Genomic DNA, 17622 nt, shown 5'->3' with positions numbered 1-17622 from the left:
AATATAGGGTTCCCATGGAAACGCTGATTCTGAGTGCCAGCAGCACCTGAAACACGTGAGGGCAAAACGTAAACGCGCTTTGATCAAAGCAAACGGGCAACGATGATGCCATGGTCCTCGTCAGACAAAAACTGAACCTGACAAGGTGACAGGACCGTGACATCACGGGAGGGCGCACGGCGGTAACTTGCGCGTGGCGGTAACCAACAACAGCGCCTGTGCGCTCACACAAAGAATGAGCACAAAACACGAGACTGAAAGGGGACGATAATGCCACAGAATCAGACAAAACCCAAACTGATAAGGTGACAGGACCATGACAGTACCCGTGGGCACCAACAGAGTCTGGAGAAAGGCCTCCATGGCAGTGAGCACTGGCAGCAACTGGGGAAAGGCCTCCGTGGTCAGAGATCAGCAGTGTTGGGTGTAATGCACTACTAAGTAGTTAATTGTGGTTATTAAATTACTTTTTCATTACTCTTAATTTTTGAGTAATTTAATTATAGTTACTTCTGATGTAATTGCGTTAAATACTGTATTCTCTAGAACGGTCACTAAACAGTGAATTTAAATTCGAAATTTAACGTCTAATGTTAAAATATATATGATCTAATTGAACGCCGGCCCTTTAAATTCTTTGGCCAGTTCATGAATAATTTATTTGATTTTATATGATTTATTTCAAAGAATTAAAAGAACAGTTTTATGTCTATCGAGGTTGATCAGGGTTTTAGGCAGTAATTAGTAATAAGTAATGCAATTACTTTTCAGATAGAGTAATCTAATTACACTAGATGTAATCAGTAGTTTGTTACTTTGTTAAAGTAACTTAGATCAGCAGGGGGAGGGGAAAGAAAACGAATACATCGTTTTGAGATAAAAACTATAAATATGAGATTCAAATCCTCCACTTGGAGGACCACATTTAAAATGACTCAAGAGACTCAATGTCCTGAACTGGGTGTCAGACTACCAAAATGTGCTGGAGTAATCCTGGACCAACATTGATAAACCCTAAATCACTATAATGTTATTAAATGGGGCTTTGATGACAGTTTGCCTTGATTCTAATTCAAATTCTCTCCAGCTTCTATTTGCATTGTTGCGCAATAAATAAGAATGCATTGAAGTATCACATTTCATTCCAGCCTATGTATGATTAATATGATATCCATTACATGTTTACCATTTCATGAGCCAGTTTGACTGATAGCTTATTGCAGGGTCAGTTAATCCAGATCAATTCACATAGTTCTACAAACACAAACTTCAGTTTAAAGACTTTATTGCAAAGGTCGACATACACAAGGGTTCTTGCATGGTTTACGTCAGGGACGGATTACCAACCGGGGCCAGTGCCCAGGGGCCCTTGACTGCCCGGGGGTGCCCTGGGCTTTAAGGCTGCGCAATCTAGTTTGGTGACCCCGCCCCCGGCTCAACAACTTTTGGCTATGAACAACAAACCGACTACCTACAGCAGATCCAGACGTTTGAACATCACTAACAGCAGTGGGTATAAAATTGCAGATTAATCTCTAAAGCAGGAGAAGATTGACTATACAATCAAAACAATATTGATGGAATCTTTAGACATTTAAAAATAAATTCCATCATTATTTACGCACCTTCATGTCGTTCCAAACCTGCTTTGGAACACAAGAGCAGAATTGTTCAATAGTTATGCACCTTTTTACAGCACCAGTAATTACAGTAAAAACAGTAAATAAAGATAACTGAACGTGAAAACTAATATCACGAAAGCCGCAGGACTTCAATGGGCATTTTTAAATCTGAACGCAATTGCGAATTAGACTTTTACGGAACCCGTTAAAACAGGGGTTTCGGCCTCAAGGATGCCCTTCCTAAAATTTTAAGCAAGCTATTCATTTTAATGAGTAAATTCCTGATTATACTGTGTGAGAAAAATAATGAAATGATGATATAAACACAGCATGCTTTCAAACGTATTGTTATTGCACTAAAGATAAAAAGAAACTCGTCAAATATTAAAATATCTGAAAACATATTTACTTTGTATGAAGCTGATGGCGATTTTTAAATATCACGGTAAAATTAGATGTAAAAACCTGAAGAGAAACATTTCAAATTCAATTCAAAAGGTATTTTTATAGCAGTTTCACAATAAATACTGTTCCGATTACAGTTTCGAGCAGAAACTAAAGATAAAACTCAAGTAATCTCACTGAATTATGCATGTTTTCAATATTATTATTTTTTTAAATAATTTTGCACAAAACTAAATGCAGATTTGAATAAAACTGTGGCTCAAAAAAATAAAGCAATCATGATTAACCGCGTCATTTTCGACCAGTTTTCAGAAATCAAAATTAAACTATAATATGGTCAAAAGTTCGCTTTTTTACTTAAAAATACAATATAGAAAATTGCACTATTATTCCCTGATATTTTTCCCAGTTTAAAACCGGGAGGGAATTTCTGAAATTGTTTTGCATTCCCTCGCAATCCCTTAATCCATCCTTTTACTACAGTAAGACCGTGCTTAATTTGTGCATACTATGATTTAAAAAAAAATACAAATAAAATGTTTACATAGTTACCGCAGCTCTATTATAGTAAATCCATACAATGCCGTACTTGTACCACAAATGAACCAAGGTGTTACTGTAGTAAAACTTTAGTTACCATGCTTTTGTTTAGTTTTTTGGCAGAATTATTATGATTTTCGTATTCCCACTATTGTTACTATGGCTTTATTACGTATATCATGGATAAAATAGGTTGCCATGGCTATGCCTTGTTGTAAGGGATAGATAAAGACATTGCAAGGGAACACAAAACTATTTCATAAAAGGGGATCTGTAGATTTGAGTGCTGTGGTGGTGGAGAATAAAGTGGCTTTTAGATTACAAAACGCTTGAAATATTTATGCTGCTTAACAGTTGTGGCCACTATAAACAGTCAATGCATAGAAAGCAGCTTTGGAATGACATGAGGGTGAGTAAATAAACTATACCTTTAAACACTCATCGTCTTTCGGTTTGGGTTTGGGTTCAACACAAGAAGCGACTGTGATCTATCAGCAAACAGATGCATGTTTAGAAATCTCTCTTCACTATCCAGATGTTTCATCATGAGCCAGAAATACACAACGGCAGAGACAAAGATTCCCTTCTCTGCTGGCGAACGGGATGGGGTGTTTTGGTCGTTACGCCTCCAGCTCGAGTCCCAGACCCAGTTTATGTCCTCCATTGTTGATGCTCTTTCCATCCACCAGAGCCGATAGAGTCAGCTTCGCTCCTGATCACACACACACACATACAGTTACAGAACACACTCATCCAAGGGAATGAATTAAACGAGTAAATATGGACCATATTTCACCCCAAAATCTTTTGCATAAAGAAACTGAGCGGCACACTTACCGGGTCTTAATGTCTGAGTGTAGCCAACTCCAACCAGGCTGGAATTATTCACTTTAGCCTGAGAGGAAAAGACGGAAGATGTTTCGTGACTGATGCATTTCATCTTTACATCGTGTTTTATGTAGGCTTACAAAACAGTGTGTGTTTGAGACATACAGGGTTCCTACAGTCATGGGAATTTCTTATTGGGAATGTGTTTTCCAGGACTGTAAAAGTCATTGAAATTAGTAACATCTAATAAGTTGTGTAAAAATACGGAGCCCCTTAGAGGACATGGCGGGAACGTTTTGCATTCACTATATGTTCGCTATAACATTACCATGGTAACCATATTTTAACCATGATATCTGTAATGAAACCATAGTGATAAAACGGGAAAAGTCACGAGTTTGAATCCAGGGCGTGCTGAGTGACTCCAGCCAGGTCTCCGAAGCAACCAAATTGGCCCGGTTGCTAGGGAGGGTAGAGTCACATGGGGTAACCTGCTCGTGGTCGTGATTAGTGGTTCTCGCTCTCAATGGGGCGTGTGGCGAGTCGTGCGTGGATCGCGGAGATTAGCATGAGTCTCCACATGATCTCCACGTACATAATTCTGGCTAAACTTATTTCTTATACTTATCTCGCATTTACACTCAGTATGGACAAAAGTGTCCAGAGTGTTTAACTCAGATATTTATTTAAACGTTGTCTCAAGCATATGGCTGAACCCTAAACTATGCATTAATAAGTTGCTGGTCAGATTGGATTGTGGGGGGTTTAATACACTCGGTGACCTATATGAGAGGGTGAAGTATTTTCAGCTGCGCCACATACTCTGCACTGTTTTTGGGAGTAGCACGCACCCCCCTAGAGCGGCAGATACTCTGGGAGTGGTGATTGCTGCTTTTGGAAGAGGTCATGAGGCATCAGTGTATTACTCCCGGAGCTTTAACTTCTCTCAAAAGATTATGGGAGAAAGATTTAAATTTGGCATTGGAGGAAGGAGTGTGGGCTACGACTCTGAAAAACATCAAGTCTGGATCTAGAGATGCAAGTGTGCACCTTAAGCAATTTAAGATTTTACATAGATTTTATTGGACCCCCTCTAGATTGTATAGGCTTGGTATTAAGGACACACCCATCTGCTGGCGATGCCATTCAGAAGATGGAGACACCACCCATGTTTTTTGGGGGTGTTGTAAATCCAAGAATTTTGGCTGAAGGTGCAAAGTTTTGTTTGTGATGTGTTGAACACTTAAATCTCGTTCTGCCCCAGACTCTGTATTTTGGGAGATGGGAAGGTCATAAATTTGGAGGATAAGTACGTAAAAAAATTGGGTTTGACCAGTGTGATGATTGGTAGGCAGGTTATTTTGAGGGGATGGAAGTCGGATGGAGCAACGAGAAATGTTTCTGCAGCATTGAAGGTCCCAATGAGCACAGTGGCCTCCATAATCCATAAATGGAATAAGTTTGGAACCACCAGGACTCTTCCTAGAGCTGTCCGCCCGGCCAAACTGAGCGATCGGGGGAGAACGGCCTTAGTCAGGGAGGTGACCAAGAACCCGATGGTCACTCTGACAGAGCTCCAGCATTTCTCTGTGGAGAGAGGAAAACCTTCCAGAAGAACAACCATCTCTGCAGCACTCCACCAATCAGGCCTGTATGGTAGAGTGGCCAGACGGAAGCCACTCCTCAGTAAAAGGCACATGACAGCCCGCCTGGAGTTTGCCAAAAGGCACCTGAAGTCTCTCAGACCATCAGAAACCAAATTCTCTGGTCTGATGAAACAAAGATTGATCTCTTTGGCCTGAATGGCAAGCGTCATGTCTGGAGGAAACCAGGCACCACTCATCACCTGGCCAATACCATCACTACAGTGAAGCATGGTGGTGCTGCAGACTGGGGCAAAGGTTAATCTTCCAACAGGACAACGACCCCAAGCACACAGCCAAGATAACAAAGGAGTGGCTACGGGACAACTCTGTGAATGTCCTTGAGTGTCCCAACCAGAGCCCAGACTTGAACCCGATTGAACATCTCTGGAGAGATCTGAAAATGGCTGTGCACCGACGCTCCCCATCCAACCTGATGGACCTGGAGAGGTCCTGCAAAGAAGAATGGGAGAAACTGCCCAAAAATAGGTGTGCCAAGCTTGTAGCATCATGCACAAAAAGACTTGAGGCTGTAATTGGTGCCAAAGGTGCTTCAACAAAGTATTGAGCAAAGTTGTTCGTTGTTCATGCCCAAAAGTGTTTTAAAGCCCAGGGCACCCCTGGGCTCTGGCACCATTGGTCTGGTCGGTAATCCGTCCCTGCATAAACTTATGGTTACTATAGTTTTACTACCAAAGTAGTCAAAGTGTGTGAACCTTGCATATGTCAATCGTCCGATGGTTATATTTACGCAGGTCCAGAACAAATAAGAGTGCAGGTTTGTGTTTGAGATGTGCCACAGTAAAACTCACACTAATAGACGTGTTCGAGTCCAGCATGTATTTGGCGGCGATGCCGAAGCGTGTACTGTTATTGCCGGTGGTCCAGGCCAGATTCACTGCTGTCTCCAAATTATCATTCACTTTCTGATGAATAGAGCCGCCAAACTCTGTGCCATCATTTCTACAAGGCAAAAACAAAATAAAAACATTCGTCTTTTTCCAATTCATCATTTCTAGCATTCTAAAATCCCATTTAGCTTTAATGACATAAAAAATAAAACCATTTGTAAATACGAATCCTTGATATATCACCCCGCTCTTTACCTGCTGTGTTTGGTTTTAGCTACATTAAAGGAATATTCTGGGTTCAATTCAAGTTGTCCACAATCGACAGCATTTGTGGCATAATGAAAATAGTTTTGACTTGTCCCTCCTTTTCAGCAAAAATCTGGGTTACAATGGAAGTGAATGGGGCCAATTTGTGGAGGGTCGGATGGGTCTACGAGAAAAACATTATCATCAAAATATTAACAACTACAGTCTCGACCAACACAAAATAGGTCTCGTTTGAAAGCTTAGAAGTTCAACTTTCCAATGCATGTCGGCATTATGACCAAAACTGAATTAGTGCTTTGAAATTTGCAGACAAATCAGAAGTCTTCCCTTTTGATCATTTATTAAAAAAATGTAATTGCACAGTAAATATTATTGCAATCAGTAAAAACATCAAACTCATCAAATAGTCATGTGTCATATGTTGTTGGAAAGCTCTCAAAGAGTAAAACACAACCAGATTATTTGTTTTACTCACAGACAAAAATATATAGCAAGTAATAGTTAATTACACTCACCTAAAGGATTATTAGGAACACCTGTTCAATTTCTCATTAATGCAATTATCTAATCAACCAATCACATGGCAGTTGCTTCAATGCATTTAGGGGTGTGGTCCTGGTCAAGACAATCTCCTGAACTCCAAACTGAATGTCAGAATGGGAAAGAAAGTTGATTTAAGCCATTTTGAGCGTGGCATGGTTGTTGGTGCCAGACGGGCCGGTCTGAGTATTTCACAATCTGCTCAGTTACTGGGATTTTCACGCACAACCATTTCTAGGGTTTACAAAGAATGGTGTGAAAAGGAAAAACATCCAGTATGCGGCAGTCCTGTGGGCTGAAAATGCCTTGTTGATGCTAGAGGTCAGAGGAGAATGGGCCGACTGATTCAAGCTGATAGAAGAGCAACTTTGCCTGAAATAACCACTCGTTACAACCGAGGTATGCAGCAAAGCATTTGTGAAGCCACAACACGCACAACCTTGAGGCGGATGGGCTACAACAGCAGAAGACCCCACCGGGTACCACTCATCTCCACTACAAATAGGAAAAAGAGGCTACAATTTGCAAGAGCTCACCAAAATTGGACAGTTGAAGACTGGAAAAATGTTGCCTGGTCTGAGGAGTCTCGATTTCTGTTGAGACATTCAGATGGTAGAGTCAGAATTTGGTGTAAACAGAATGAGAACATGGATCCATCATGCCTTGTTACCACTGTGCAGGCTGGTGGTGGTGGTGTAATGGTGTGGGGATGTTTTCTTGGCACACTTTAGGCCCCTTAGTGCCAATTGGGCATCGTTTAAATGCCACGGCCTACCTGAGCATTGTTTCTGACCATGTCCATTCCTTTATGGCCACCATGTACCCATCCTCTGATGGCTAATTCCAGCAGAATAATGCACCATGTCACAAAGCTCGAATCATTTCAAATTGGTTTCTTGAACATGACAATGAGTTCACTGTACTAAAATGGCCCCCATAGTCACCAGATCTCAACCCAATAGACCATCTTTGGGATGTGGTGGAACGGGAGCTTCGTGCCCTGGATGTGCATCCCACAAATCTCCATCAACTGCAAGATGCTATCCTATCAATATGGGCCAACATTTCTAAAGAATGCTTTCAGCACCTTGTTGAATCAATGCCACGTAGAATTAAGGCAGTTCTGAAGGCGAAAGGTGGTCAAACACAGTTTTAGTATGGTGTTCCTAATAATCCTTTAGGTGAGTGTATATGTCTTTGACAATTATGTTGGTGTTGTATATATGCCACATTTTCACTTATAACCTACCGAAACATAAACAGATCATACAATATAACATCCCATTACTTAGAGGAGATGAATATCTTTCAAACGAGCCCACACACAAGATAATCAGATGCATAGATCGTTAAATAATTGATACAAAGCACAATCTGGCTGAAAATACATTAGCCTTCCTGGATCAGATGATGTCATTGGAAATGATGTAGCATCATGGAACACTAAACCAATCAGACTGGGTTCAGATCAGTGCAAAAAGTCATCCAAATTTGGCCAGAGAGACATGTGATTTGTGACTGTTACAAATGGCCACCAGGAGATGGCGCCAAACACACGACACAGACTCAATGATGACTCAAATGACACAGAATGAAACTCATTCTGTGAAATCTCATGACTAAAATCATGTCTGCATGCTATGCAAACCTTTAGTCATTGTTGAGTTTGCATGTGTAATTAGTTCTTATGTACAATTATTATGTTTTATATGTTTGGAGACACTTTTGGACACTTGTAGATGTTTTTGGGCACTATGATTAATTATTTGTGTAATGCTATAACTTCTGATTGCTTTATCGGATCAACACAAACATTTTAATATGATTGGGAATTAGTTTTTGGAGCCACTTTATTTACACCCAGAGATACATAATGTCAAATTGGAAAAATTATATATTTTGTTTATGATTTTTCAGCAGGCTGAGAGTCTCAGAATTTATCATAATCTACATATATCATTAAAAAAATGTGAAAAATGTTCTTTATAATGATACAAAACACTTCCTTCCTTAAATCCTTTAATTGTGGGTATGCTACTGAAACAGGAAATCTTTAAATACACTATTTTTTGTGGTATTCAACAGAATGCCACAAATGCTGTCGATTGAGCTTAACTTGCACATTAAAGAGTCAAATAAATAATGCATTGCTAAAAGTGCTTACACATTGGTGTGCAGTTGGAAATCTTCGGTTGTGTATCCGATTGCAAAGTTGCTGCGGGTCATTTTAGACTTGGCCGAGTCAAAGGTCATCTGGTAGCCGGCGAGCCAGCCCTCGTATCCCACCACAGCGGCTCCGTGAATCGCAGGACCGGCAAAGTCAAAATCCACATCACAGCCCACGTTTAGATATTCACGCTTATAGGCCGTCTTCACCTTGCCACTCTTCTTTCTATTAAAGTAACAGAAGTGAAAGTTCAACCTCATCTACTGCTCACGAGGCTCATGACATTTAATAGCCATCGTACCCAGAGTTTGGCGAGAAGGTTGTGTCAAAGGTCGTCTTCATTCCTTTAGTCAGCTGTCAAACAGAAATGTTACATGGAAGGCATAAGGGTTTGGAACAACATGACGGTGAGTAAACGATGACAGAATCCTCATCTTTGGATAAACTGTGATGCATGTGTTTTTGTACCTGGTCTTCCACAGTGATCTCCGTCCCGAGCGTGTTGTCTGTGTTCCACTTCTCAGTGAAGGTTAGTCCGTATTCGGCCCACTTGTACTTGGTCTCCAGGTTCCCACCGACCTTGTTTGTGTCCATGTTCGATGAGCCACATGTCCTGAACTCCTGTTAAGGAAAAGAGCGAGATCATTAAGTGCTGAACACAATCATGAGGTGAGTGATTCTCAGAAAACCGGTCCACAAAATAGCAATAATAGAGGTTTTATCCTTTATGGGATATCGTTTTTGTAATATTGCATCCACTAATAAAGGAGTTGAATAAACATTGTGGAAATTAATTGATCTCAGTGACACCGCTCGAGTATATACACGGGTCATTATAAACATGTCTAAAATTGCTTTGTGTTAAAAATCGGTTCTACATATCGGTTATCAGACACATACAAATAATCGGTATCGTATCGGTTGTTAAAACTAATTATCAGTCAACATAATAATAAATATATATATATATATATATATATATATATATATATATATATATATATATATATATATATATATATATTAGGGCTGCCAATCGATTACATTTAATCAAATTAATAACATGGCGTCCCGATTAATTAATCGCATATACAAGTATTTGCTGAGAAAGCCCCTCATATAACAATAATTCAATATATAATGATGAAATAATGATACATAGTTGTCTTTTAAATATTACAAAATTATACATATATAAAAAAAACATATTACACAAATATATATATATATAATCTTTTAATATTTAAATATTTAAAGACAACTATGTATCATTATTTCATCATTATTACGAGGGCTTGTTTAAGGACACCTGCGTCAGACATGCTTGTGTAGCGTCTCGGGTGTGTTGCATCATAAATATAATATTTTTAGGTCACTGTGTCAAGTTAAATATAGTTTAATATTTAGAAAACATCTTGAGATCCCTTAAAGGTGCGTACACACTGCCAGCGACATCGCGTGCGACAGCGACTCCATCCCATTCATTTTCAATGAGAGCGCAGCGACTTCCGGCAACACGAGCTGTCGCGACCGTTGGCGCTAGATGTGGGCGTGTCCAGCCACGCGACAAAGTTGAGACAAGTTCAACTTTATTCAAATGAAGAGCGACTTACGGAAGCGACAGCCAATAGGAGAGAAGACAGGAGAGCTCACGTGATCCTTCTCTCTCTCTCTCTCTCTCTCTCTCTCAGCTCCTGCAGTAACGGAAAGATGGATGAAAGGCTAATTATTGCTGTTAGCAACTTCATCCAGCCGCAGCTCCCGGTGGTACTCGCCATGCTGACTCCGAGATTGAATGGTTTGGTGGACCCAGACAGACCGGCGTTTGCGTTTTCGCCGCAGATAAACAGCCACTATGGCAAACAGCACGCCTTGTTTCTCATTCATCTTTGATATAAAACATTTTATGTACTGATTCCATTTATATTTAGTCTTTTCCCTCCAAAATGTTTGTTTTTAGCGCCAAGAAAAGCGATTTGCTGTCAAGAGCAATGGAATGACATCCGTGAATGGCATTTATAAACGTTACTAGGCAACCAGTAGTGGGAACACCTACTAGCGACATTTTGTTAACGCATATTTTTAATAAAATTAATCGCACTGAAAATCGACAGAAAAAAAAAAAATATATATATATATACCGTAATAAGGAAGATTCCTGAGAAATGCAAGCTTGTAGTACCACCTGTTTACTCCAGAGGGCAGTAAATGTATTATATTTAAATTATATAATATTGCAAAAAAAGAATTATATTTTGGACAAAGAAAATTAAGCCTAATTTTAGGACCATTAAAATTTTCTGCATTGTGACAATTTTAAAATATTTTATAATCTAAAAATAGGCTTCATTTTCTATATGCAATTTCTCTCTCTCTCTCTCTCTCTATATATATATATTATATTATTATAATTTTATTTTATTTTTTTTATTTTTTTGTAAAACAGGGCAAGGACATTTTTTTGACAGGTTTTTTACAGGTTTTATCACCTTGGTAAAAATGTTGTCTTCAAAATGTAACAGAAAATGTAATTACCACTCCATTTGCAGACTTGGTTTTGATGTCGATTTTCACCATTCCAAAACCTTTAGTAAAAAATAAAACCGTTAAAAATCAAGAAAAATGTCAAATAAATAAAAAGTAGTTTTAGAACCACCTAAACTGTTACCATAGCCCTTATTGAAAACATCCTTTGCAGCCTTTCCAAGGTCTTCATATGCTGGAGGAGTAACCATTGTATCTGAAAATATCAATCATCAGTTCAAAGTCAATCATCAGAGCTCAGAGCTTGAAAGAGTAACTGAAGGCTCAATGTCCAACCTAATGATCTTTATTGTTTTCATTCCTATGATCAGCATATTATCTTCAGATGTATTTTCATCGACCACACAGGTGCGGCTGAGTAAACAGACACACCCATCGTCTTTACTAAGGATACAATGTCATTAAAACATGTCTACAGACCGAACAGGTCTATATACTGTTCACAGGTCATACATTAAAAACGAGAATAATGGTGCTCACTTCAGAAATGCTTGACAGATATTTTTAATAAAAATATATTTATATGTCTTTCAATGCAAATCTAAGTTTTGGCCTGTTTTATAAATTGTCTGGTGAAAACCTTAAAGGGAAAGTTCACACAAAAAGGAAAAACCTGTCATCATTTACTCACCCTCATGTGTTCTAAACGCGTATGAATTACCTTCATCCGTGGAACACAAAAAGAGTTTGTTTAATAGAATGTTTTTGTCTATACAATGAAAGAGAATGGTGACTGAGTCTAGGTCATTTACAATTTCTTGAATACACCTCTTCTTTGATTAACATGATTTCTAAAATGATTTTGATTTTATTTCAAGTGAAATATGTCATGTGGTGTAACTGTCTGGGGTGAGTGAAAAAGTGAAAAATGAGTCTCATTAAAAGCTTTGAAATTCTTGCAAAAATAAAAATTTGGCATGGCATGAGCAGATCAGAAAAATATTGTATTCTTATTTCTTAAAAAATAAGCTGTGAAAATATTGTTTTAAAAAAAAAATTGGTACGGAGCAATAGTTTGGTTTCCCTCGCTATAAGTTTTGCGTTCCCTCGCAATGAGTTTGCGTTCCCTGGCTATAAGTTTGCGTTCCCTCGCAATAAGTTTTGCGTTCCCTCGCTATAAGTTTGCGTTCCCTCGCTATAAGTTTTGCGTTCCCTCGCAATAAGTTTGCGTTCCCTGGCTATAAGTTTGCGTTCCCTCGCAATAAGTTTTGCGTTCCCTCGCTATAAGTTTGCGTTCCCTCGCAATAGTTTTGCGTTCCCTCGCAATAAGTTTGCGTTCCCTCGCTATAAGTTTGCGTTCCCTCGCAATAGTTTTGCGCTCCCTCGCTATAAGTTTGCGTTCCCTCGCAATAGTTTTGCGTTCCCTTGCTATAAGTTTGCGTTCCCTCGCAATAGTTTTGCGCTCCCTCGCTATAAGTTTGCGTTCCCTGGCTATAAGTTTTGCGTTCCCTCGCAATAAGTTTGCGTTCCCTGGCTATAAGTTTGCGTTCCCTCGCAATAAGTTTTGCGTTCCCTCGCTATAAGTTTGCGTTCCCTCGCAATAGTTTTGCGCTCCCTCGCAATAAGTTTGCGTTCCCTCGCTATAAGTTTGCGTTCCCTCGCAATAGTTTTGCGCTCCCTCGCTATAAGTTTGCGTTCCCTCGCAATAGTTTTGCGTTCCCTCGCTATAAGTTTGCGTTCCCTCGCAATAGTTTTGCGTTCCCTCGCTATAAGTTTGCGTTCCCTCGCAATAAGTTTTGTGTTCCCTCGCTATAAGTTTGCGTTCCCTCGCAATGAGGTTTGTGTTCCCTCGCAATAGTTTTGCGTTCCCTCGCTATAAGTTTGCGTTCCCTCGCAATAGTTTTGCGTTCCCTCGCAATGAGTTTGCGTTCCCTTGCAATGAGGTTTCCATTCCCTCGCAATAGTTTTGCGCTCCCTCGCTATAAGTTTGCGTTCCCTGGCTATAAGTTTTGCGTTCCCTCGCAATAAGTTTGCGTTCCCTGGCTATAAGTTTGCGTTCCCTCGCAATAAGTTTTGCGTTCCCTCGCTATAAGTTTGCGTTCCCTCGCAATAGTTTTGCGCTCCCTCGCAATAAGTTTGCGTTCCCTCGCTATAAGTTTGCGTTCCCTCGCAATAGTTTTGCGCTCCCTCGCTATAAGTTTGCGTTCCCTCGCAATAGTTTTGCGTTCCCTCGCTATAAGTTTGCGTTCCCTCGCAATAGTTTTGCGTTCCCTCGCTATAAGTTTGCGTTCCCTCGCAATAAGTTTTGTGTTCCCTCGCTATAAGTTTGCGTTCCCTCGCAATGAGGTTTGTGTTCCCTCGCAATAGTTTTGCGTTCCCTCGCTATAAGTTTGCGTTCCCTCGCAATAGTTTTGCGTTCCCTCGCAATGAGTTTGCGTTCCCTTGCAATGAGGTTTCCATTCCCTCGCAATAGTTTTGCGTTCCCTCGCTATAAGTTTGCGTTCCCTCACAATAGTTTTGCGTTCCCTCGCAATGAGGTTTCCGTTCCCTCGCAATAGTTTTGCGTTCCCTCGCTATAAGTTTTGCGTTCCCTCGCAATGAGTTTGCGTTCCCTGGCTATAAGTTTGCGTTCCCTCGCAATAAGTTTGCGTTCCCTCGCAATGAGGTTTGTGTTCCCTCGCTATAAGTTTGCGTTCCCTCACTATAAGTTTGCGTTCCCTCGCAATGAGGTTTCTGTTCCCTCGCAATAGTTTTGCGTTCCCTCGCAATAAGTTTTGCGCTCCCTCGCTATAAGTTTGCATTCCCTCGCAATGAGGTTTGCGTTCCCTCGCAATACGTTTTGCGCTCCCTCGCTATAAGCTTGCGTTCCCTCGCAATAGTTTTGCGTTCCCTCGCAATAAGTTTGCGTTCCCTCGCAATACGTTTTGCTCCCTCGCTATAAGTTTGCGTTCCCTCGCAATAGTTTTGCGTTCCCTCGCTATAATTTTGTGTTCCCTCGCAATAGTTTTGCGCTCCCTCGCTATAAGTTTGCGTTCCCTCGCAATAGTTTTGCGTTCCCTCGCTATAAGTTTGCATTCCCTCACAATAGTTTTGCGTTCCCTCGCAATAAGTTTGCGTTCCCTCGCAATAGTTTTGCGTTCCCTCGCTATAAGTTTGCGTTCCCTCGCAATAGTTTTGAGCTCCCTCGCAATAGTTTTGCGTTCCCTCGCAATAAGTTTGCGTTCCCTCGCAATGAGGTTTGTGTTCCCTCGCTATAAGTTTGTGTTTCCTCACTATAAGTTTGCGTTCCCTCGCAATGAGGTTTCTGTTCCCTCGCAATAGTTTTGCGTTCCCTCGCAATAAGTTTTGCGCTCCCTCGCTATAAGTTTGCATTCCCTAGCAATGAGGTTTGCGTTCCCTCGCAATACGTTTTGCGCTCCCTCGCTATAAGCTTGCGTTCCCTCGCAATAGTTTTGCGTTCCCTCGCAATAAGTTTGCGTTCCCTCGCAATACGTTTTGCTCCCTCGCTATAAGTTTGCGTTCCCTCGCAATAGTTTTGCGATCCCTCGCTATAATTTTGCGTTCCCTCGCTATAAGTTTGCGTTCCCTCGCAATAGTTTTGCGTTCCCTCGCTATAAGTTTGCATTCCCTCACAATAGTTTTGCGTTCCCTCGCAATAAGTTTGCGTTCCCTCGCAATAGTTTTGCGTTCCCTCGCTATAAGTTTGCTTTCCCTCGCAATAGTTTTGCGTTCCCTCGCTATAAGTTTGCGTTCCCTCGCAATAGTTTTGAGCTCCCTCGCAATAGTTTTGCGTTCCCTCGCTATAAGTTTGCGTTCCCTCACAATAGTTTTGCGTTCCCTCGCTATATGTTTGCGTTCCCTCACAATAGTTTTGCATTCCCTCGCTATAAGTTTGCGTTCCCTCGCAATAAGTTTTGCGCTCCCTCGCTATAAGTTTGCGTTCCCACGCAATAGTTTTGTTTTCCCTCGCAATAAGTTTTGCGCTCCCTCGCTATAAGTTTGCGTTCCCTCACAATAGTTTTGCGTTCCCTCGCAATACGTTTTGCGCTCCCTCGCTATAAGTTTGCGTTCCCTCGCAATTATTTTGTGTTCCCTCGCTATAAGTTTGCGTTCCCTCGCAATAGTTTTGCGTTCCCTCGCAGTAACTTTTGCACTCCCTCGCAATAGTTTGCGTTCCATCGCAATGAGGTTTCCGTTCCCTCGCTATAAGTTTTGCGTTCTATCGCAATGAGGTTTCCGTTCCCTCGCTATAAGTTTTGCGTTCCCTCGCAATGAGGTTTCCGTTCCCTCGCTATAAGTTTGGTTTTTGCGAGGTAACGCAAAACTTATTGCGAGGTAACGAGAAACCAAAATTTATTTTGTACATTTATGAAACCCACATAGACACAAAAATTACATTTCTACGAACTTGATGCATATAACCCCTTTTTATTATTGGCCCTTCTAACATGAAAGTCATGGGGGATTAGAACAACATGAGGAAATGGTGACATGATTTTCATTTCTGGATTAAATATTAAATAAATAAATTCAGAGTTAAGACTTATTTTTAGAGTTAAACTGAAAAGTTACTCTGTAATTGCAGGTGTGTTCAAAGTTCGGTACTGTTCGTTTACAGTTAACATCTGTAAAGGAAACGATATGCCAAATTACATAACGCCCCCTGGTCTCGTCCTCGGGCCGAAACGAACCGAACCGGGACTTTGGCCTTGAGAGCACCCTCCCGGCTCGAACCGACCTTAATCATTTTAACCCACAGCTTCACCACACCAAACGCACCCAGAGCAGATTAGGAAGGTCCGGGCTGATCGGAAAAGCACTGACCTGATGATGTGTTTCAGTTCGGGTCACATTAGAACTACGGGTCACCTGCGAGAGATAAACGCTAATGCTAACCAGAGATCTTCTATAATAAAATCCCAGCGTTTTTTTATCATTGCGGAGAGCGTGACGGTTAACAAGAGTGTTGCGACAGTAAGTCACCGTTTGCGGATACCATACAAACGAATGGGAAGAGCCGTAAACTAACACCTAGCTGTCGCAAAATTGTACACAACATCTCATTAAAACGGCAATTTTATCGTTGTAAACCCCAACATAGTTCACTCCAAAAGTATTGTTTAGTGTAAAATGTGTTTTAAATTAGAGTAAAGGCAGTACATTCATTAAATGATGAGCTGTTTCCTCACAAAAGCAGTTTATTCAGAGATACGAAGCATCTCCTCCATAGACATCCATTCTAAATGAACGACCTCTTGTCTCCTCGTCGGTGTACCGCGTTATGCTATTTATGCTAATCTCTGAACTTGTTGTTGCAGTGATAAACTCAGTCGTGGTGGATATATGAATGTGTTCTCGTATTGAAAATGAAACGTTAAATAAATACGGTCTGTTTCAAATAACGCGGTTGAACGGCATTGATTCTGCTAGTGGTGTTTCTTAATCTATAACACGTTTGTATTTAACAACACACCTTTATAAACAATAGTTCCTGCCAAAAATAGCGTAGTTATTTGCTAATAATATGAAACTATTTCCACATGACAATAAATGTAAATGTGTAATGTAAAAAGCACAACTTAATGAAGACTGATTCGCTGCACTTACAATGTGTGTTTAACCCTTGTGCGACCTTCGGGACATTTTTGACTTTTTCATTTTTGTTTTTTCGATCATTTTGGCTGTGTTGATGCCAACGGTATACATTTTGCCAAAGGTGTGTATTTTTGCAGGAATTTTTGATATTTCAACCTCAGTACCTTAAATACATCTATAATACACAAAATAGTTTTGCTCAGGACCTTCAGGACAAAAATTTCCCCATTGAAACCCATTAAAACTGGCTTCAACATTGTTAATATTGTCCATCAGATGGCGCCATTTTCCTCATGTTTAGCCTATGGAGCAAATACAAGCTTTTCCCCTATTCTCTGTATTATAGAGAACTGCAGGCCAACTGAATAAATGATGCAGCTAAAATTGTGAGGGTGTGTTGATATGGATGTCAGAGTGTGTTTTGAATGTGCGTGTGTGTGTGTGTGTGTCTGTGTGAAAAACAACATTGGCATTATATAAACAAACTGGCATTTAAAGGGTTAAAATCCTGCAAATGAATGAATATTTGGTAGTTATGATCAGGACTGATGTTGGTTAAAAAAAATGTACTAATTGAAAGTGGAAAATAATATCAATATATATTATTATGGCAGTTTTTTGACGGGGACATTTTTGTCCTCGAAGGAAGTCGAGGCCAATCAAGAATGATACGCCGATAA

The 17622-nt window shown here is 40.3% G+C and overlaps 1 protein-coding gene across 2 annotated transcripts; it reads right to left on the bottom strand.

The window, feature by feature from the left end:
• Nucleotides 1-1274: 1274 nt before the first annotated feature.
• Nucleotides 1275-16294, bottom strand: LOC127626777 (voltage-dependent anion-selective channel protein 2-like). Of its 2 annotated transcripts, none has more exons than XM_052102805.1 (9): nt 16172-16294; nt 11532-11603; nt 11399-11448; nt 9332-9484; nt 9165-9217; nt 8861-9088; nt 5851-6001; nt 3405-3462; nt 1275-3279 (listed from the first exon to the last, which is right to left on the bottom strand). In XM_052102805.1, the coding sequence occupies exons 2-9, from the start codon at nt 11596-11598 to the stop codon at nt 3188-3190; spliced, it is 852 nt and encodes a 283-aa protein (XP_051958765.1). In that variant the 5' UTR covers nt 11599-11603; nt 16172-16294; the 3' UTR covers nt 1275-3187. The 2 variants fall into 2 exon arrangements, with proteins under 2 accessions (XP_051958765.1, XP_051958766.1); XM_052102806.1 differs by lacking the exon at nt 16172-16294 and adding an exon at nt 12039-12060.
• Nucleotides 16295-17622: the final 1328 nt, after the last annotated feature.

Source organism: Xyrauchen texanus, chromosome 33 (genome assembly GCF_025860055.1).
Source record: "Xyrauchen texanus isolate HMW12.3.18 chromosome 33, RBS_HiC_50CHRs, whole genome shotgun sequence".
Classification (NCBI taxonomy): domain Eukaryota; kingdom Metazoa; phylum Chordata; class Actinopteri; order Cypriniformes; family Catostomidae; genus Xyrauchen; species Xyrauchen texanus.
Note: the sequence above shows the minus strand (reverse complement) of the source record. Positions and strands in the feature narration are given on the sequence as shown.

Bases quoted from the DNA above. Each gene is read 5' to 3' on its own strand.
- LOC127626777 (XM_052102805.1), bottom strand. From the start codon at position 11,598: ATGGTTACTCCTCCAGCATATGAAGACCTTGGAAAGGCTGCAAAGGAT. The intron at 11,449-11,531 runs GTAACAGTTTAG...TTTTTACTAAAG, and splicing joins TGTTTTCAATAAGGGCTATG to GTTTTGGAATGGTGAAAATC. The intron at 3,463-5,850 runs GTGAGTTTTACT...TTTTCCTCTCAG, and splicing joins ACTCGAACACGTCTATTAGT to GCTAAAGTGAATAATTCCAG.